The 5,063-nt window shown below is 33.5% G+C and overlaps 1 protein-coding gene across 5 annotated transcripts in view; it reads left to right on the top strand.

Annotated features, from left to right (window-relative positions):
* The window catches only part of LOC106874408 (large proline-rich protein BAG6), a 32,629-nt gene that overhangs the window by 9,158 nt on the left and 18,408 nt on the right, over positions 1–5,063 (top strand). For all 5 annotated transcript variants that reach the window (XM_014922236.2, XM_014922316.2, XM_014922172.2 and 2 more), the window contains exons 2-5: positions 2,106–2,205; positions 2,436–2,477; positions 3,603–3,678; positions 4,113–4,303. In XM_014922236.2, coding sequence (XP_014777722.1) covers positions 2,143–2,205; positions 2,436–2,477; positions 3,603–3,678; positions 4,113–4,303 — 372 coding nt within the window. In that variant the 5' untranslated portion in view covers positions 2,106–2,142. The remainder of the gene's footprint in view (positions 1–2,105; positions 2,206–2,435; positions 2,478–3,602; positions 3,679–4,112; positions 4,304–5,063) is intronic.

The raw sequence follows: 5,063 nt of genomic DNA, 5'->3' as shown, positions 1-5,063 counted from the left end.
AAACAATAATAGACACACATACATACACCAAATTCAATATAAACTGTAGGTCTGATTTGGAGTTGGTTCCAGGTGTGGTGTTAGATATAAAAGAAGTGAATTTGAAACCTCATTTGTGTTCTTTTATTTATATATATATGTGTGTGTGTATATATATATATATATATATATATATATATATATATATAGTTCAAATTTACAGAAAACAAAAGACGACAGGTGTAGGAACAACAAGCAAGTGTATTGGTTTAATGCTTGGGAAGAATATTGTCTTCGAAATAAGTACTTTTGTCTAATTTGTATTGGCCATTTTTAATATAATGTATTTTGAAAATGGCTGTATTAAGCATAATTTATCATTTATAAATAGCTTTGATAATTATTTGGAACAGTACTGAATGGCATATTTACGTCTTTTTATTTTGAAATTCCAATCATTTTTGCTTAATTAGTTGCAGTGTTTTGTCATTACAAAAGAAAAGCAAAATAAATTAAAGAATAATGAAAAAATAAGAGGATTGACTGTAGAATGGTGTAGTAGTAGTAGTAAAGTTAAGTTTGATTATTTTCAACTAAAATATGTGATTCACCTGATAAAGGTGCGGGAATAATAGATTATCATGGTGATAAAATCTGTGAGTCATAAACCACAAATGTTTTTTTTTTTAAATTGCCAGGCTTAACTATTTTTCTTTTGCAACTTGTAAAAATATTTAAAAACTAACCCACATACATATGAATGAGAGTACATGAAGACATAGTTGTGTGGTTAAGAAGATTGTTTCATGGCCATGAGATTTCCGGTGCAGTCCCACTGCATGGCATCTTGGGCAAGTGTTTTCTATTATAGCCCCAGGATTGTAAATAACTTCTGAATAAATTTGGTAGATGGAAACTGTACAGAAGCCTGTTGTGTATATGTGTTTTTGTTTCACTGCTTGGCTTCTAGTGTAGGTTTGTTTATGTCCCTGTAACTTGCTGGTTCATCAGAAAGGGAATGATAAAATAAGTACTGGGATTGATTTAATTGAGCAAAAAACACTTCATGTTGCTGCAGTCCACTCAGCTGTAAATGAGTTATGCCGTGAAGGGCTGGTGTCCCATTGAAGGGGGATGTTGTGACTGCAGCCAGTTATATGCCATTGAAACTGGGTAAACTGGCCTATCAGTCCTTGGACTCGAGACAGTTACAGGGCTTTAAAAAAATGCTGTAAAATAAAAATCATACCAGAATAAAATGAAAATCTTAAACCTTGCTGATTTGAGTTTCATTCTTTCAGAGGGTGACAGAAATATTAATTGGCAGAGCTGTTAAGTGTTGGACACTGTGCTTTGCAGCATCTGCTCTTGCTTCTAATTTTAGCACAAGTCCAGTTGTTTTGAGGGAAGAGAGTAAGTTGATTATATTGACACCGGTGCTCAATTGGTATTTATTTTATTGACCCCCAAAAGGATGAAAGGCAAATTTGAAATTGGGATGTTAAGAGCCGGAACTAATACATTTTATCTCATGCTCTAATGAGCCTACCAATCTACAGCCTTGCAGTAGTAGCAGCAGCAGCAGCAGCAGCAGTTGTAATTCTCTCTTCTATAGGCACATAGCCTGAAATTTTGGGGCTGGGTGTAGTTGATATCAACCTCAGTGTCCTACTGGTACTTATTTTGTCAACCCTGAAAGGATGAAAGGTAAAGTCAACCATGGCAGAATTTGAACCCAGAATGTAAAGCTGGAAGATATGTTGCTAAGCATTTTGTCCAGCATGCTTATGAGTCTGCCAGCTCATCACCTTAGTAATACTAATAATAATAATAATAATAACAATAACAATAACAGTTTGTACTTTGTAACTGATGTACAAAACTTTTCAATCATAAAATTGTTTACATTTGATGGAATTGCAGGTCAGTTAATAGATTTTTTTTCTTTCAGATTTTTAGTTAGAAAACATTTGTATTATAAAGGTCCCCACCCCTGACCAATATCCAAGATTTGACAAGTCAGAGTCTTATTTCATTGTCATAATTATTATCACATGTCTATATTTTTAAATAAAAGTTATTTTAAGATATGTTTGTATGTTAAATTGCTGTATATTTCTTTGTAGATAATTGGATAGCCTACAACAGATATCACCATCCAAGATGATTGATGTTTCTGTAAAGACCCTTGATGGTCAAACTAAGAGCCATAGTGTTGCAGATGATGTGAGTTACTTTTCTTCTACAATAATTTATGATGCATATCAAAGTAGATTTATTAAAAAAAGGTGTATATATATATATGTAATTATGATGCTAGAGTAATATTAATTGCCTTTGTTTGGCCTATTTTGTATAGATTCTATTCAGTTTTTGTTTTATTTACTGCCATGATGCACAATTATTAAGAAACGAGCTCTTTCCCCTCTTAATCATGTCTTTTCTGCTTTTTACAGACCACTGTTCGACAATTTAAGGAAACAATAGCCAGTAGTATAGTAAGTTTCTTTTTAAATGCTATTCTAAGTTAAAATATATGAATGAAAAGAAGCCATTTATTGTAATCCAAAGAGTTAATCTCTGAACTTTTTTTCTTTAGCTCTGTTTTATTTTGTGTTCTTGCTGCATTGATGAAATAATATTGCTTCAACTGGTGTTATGTGTCAGGCTACCATTAATACAGTCTTGGACCTATTATTGGAGTTAGGATTTTGGTATACCGATGATGATGATGATTGTAGTAGTGGTAGTAGTAGTAGTAATTTTCTTTTATAGGCACAAGGTTAGCAGTTTTGAGGAGCGAGGGCTAGTCAATTATGTTGACCCCAATACTTTTAGTGCTTTATTATACTGATCCCCCCAAAAAATAATAAAGTTGATCTGGCCAGGATTTGAACTTGAAAACGTAAAGAGCTATAACTAAATGTCAGGCAAAAAATAATTCAAGTGACAGAAGTTGTATTAATACCAAAAGGTAATGTCCCCACTTAAAAAAATGAATGTTGTGTTAGAATACAAAATTCTGTGATAGTTACCATGAGGGAATCTCCTAGTTTTGGAGATATCACCACCATTGCTGCTTCTAGGACTACCAGATTGTGATTTTGGCCTTCCTTTACTTTGTCAATGGTCGATGCCTGGCTGCTGGAAATAGCAGCAACCACTGTGCTAGTGATATACATAGAATCACAATGCCTAATCAGGAACTGGTGTCACCAACAGCCACTGGGCTTATTAAAAAATCAAAAGAGATGGAAGCAGTATTAATACTATGAATATTAGGCATTTTGTCTGAATCTCTAATGATTCTACTAATCCACTATCCTATTATTAGTAGTCATAGTTTCTAATTTAGGCACAAAGCCATCAACCCCAGTGTTCTTTTCTTTATGGCACTTAATTTTATTGGCCCTTTAAAGATGAAAGGTAAAGTTGACTTCAGTTGGATTTGAACTCTGGGTATAAAGAGCTGAAACTGAATACCACAAGACATTTTATCTGATGCTGTAACAATTCTAGGCTAATCCAACCCAGTAATAATGTGCAGACTTATGCAAAGTTTCTGTCTTTATTGAAAATGTTACTATAAACTGTTGATAAAATATTTGTTTTTCTCTTTTTAGTCAATTCCCGCAGACACACAGAGGCTGATTTTCCAAGGCAGAGTGCTTCAAGATGAAAAACTTTTAAAAGACTTTAGTAAGTTGTTGGAAAGTTTTTTCCTCTTCAAATAGCAATAATAATAATAATAATAAAAATTCTGAATTTTGGCTCAAGGCCTGCAATGTTAGGGGAGGTAGTAAGTCAATTACATTGACCCACTCCCCAATATTCAGCTGGTACTTATTTTATCAACTCCAAAAAGATGAATGGCAAAGTTGATCATGGTGGTATTCTGAGTTCAAATATTGCTGAGATCAACTTTCATCCTTTTGGGGTTCATAAAATAAAGTACAGTCACGTACTGGGTCGATATATTCGACTTGCGTACCAACCCCTCAAAATTGCTACCCCTGTCCTGAAATTAGAATAATTATATGATAATGATAATTATATGATACTGATATTTATGATGATAATGTCTTGTTAATATAAAACGTTTTTTTTTTTTTTTCACTTTATGTAATTTTTAGATGTTCATGGCAAAGTGATACATGTTGTGCAAAGACCCCCACCACGTCCTAACAGTACCAGCCCTATAGATAATGGTGGTGTCAACTCAACCACCGCTTCAGCGCCACCTCCTCCTCCGAGAGATGTCAACAGTTTTGTTGTCAGTTCTTTTACTTTACCATCAGACATTCTGGATCCGAATCAGGTTCAGGTAAGACTTTTTACCTGTCTCCAACCAGTTTCCTATAGTTTAAACTCATTAGCATTCAAATTACTCTATCAGGTGTAATGCTTATTTAGCATTCAAACCGGCCATATGAAGCCCTAATATTCTACATGTTCTATGTTCAATCTAACTAGATCAGGTCTCTCACACCTACCCTTCAATGTCTTTCTAAAAGTAAGCGACCCCATCATCGAAATCTCAAAGCTATAAGATAATCTACAATTAATTCAAAACAATGTGAATGAACAACCGTATTTAACAGGATAATCTGAGGGTTAAAGTAATCATGCATTGTCTCAGTGTCAAGGTTTTATTTTTAGAATGACAGTGTAGGGTAGGTGTAAGAGGCTGGATGTGGCTGGTTTGAACAAAGAAACAAGTAGAATATGGGCTGGATATGGCAGGTTTAAATGCTAAAGAAACAATAGATTCTGTCTGTGTTTAAAATGATTTCACAGTTTTTAAGTTTTATATTTTCATCCAGAAGATCTTTGTTCAGCTAGAATTTGATATTCATTGAGTCATAATCTCTAGCTTTGCTCCAACTTCAGTGTGTTAAATCTCTTTGTGTGAAGACTCTATCTGAAATATTTTCACCCTAAGAATTGCACAATTGCTTCGTGTGTGTGTAGGTACTAGGACTGATTGACAATATTAGATGTTTAAAACTTCAATTTTCAGTTGAAATTTAGAAATAAAAGTTATGTTGTTTAATAAAGTTGAACATGTTAAAAAAAAAAAAAAA

The sequence above is a fragment of the Octopus bimaculoides genome, chromosome 21 (genome assembly GCF_001194135.2).
Source record: "Octopus bimaculoides isolate UCB-OBI-ISO-001 chromosome 21, ASM119413v2, whole genome shotgun sequence".
Classification (NCBI taxonomy): domain Eukaryota; kingdom Metazoa; phylum Mollusca; class Cephalopoda; order Octopoda; family Octopodidae; genus Octopus; species Octopus bimaculoides.
The sequence above is the reverse complement of the archived record's forward strand: the minus strand, read 5'-3'. Positions and strand labels throughout refer to the sequence as shown.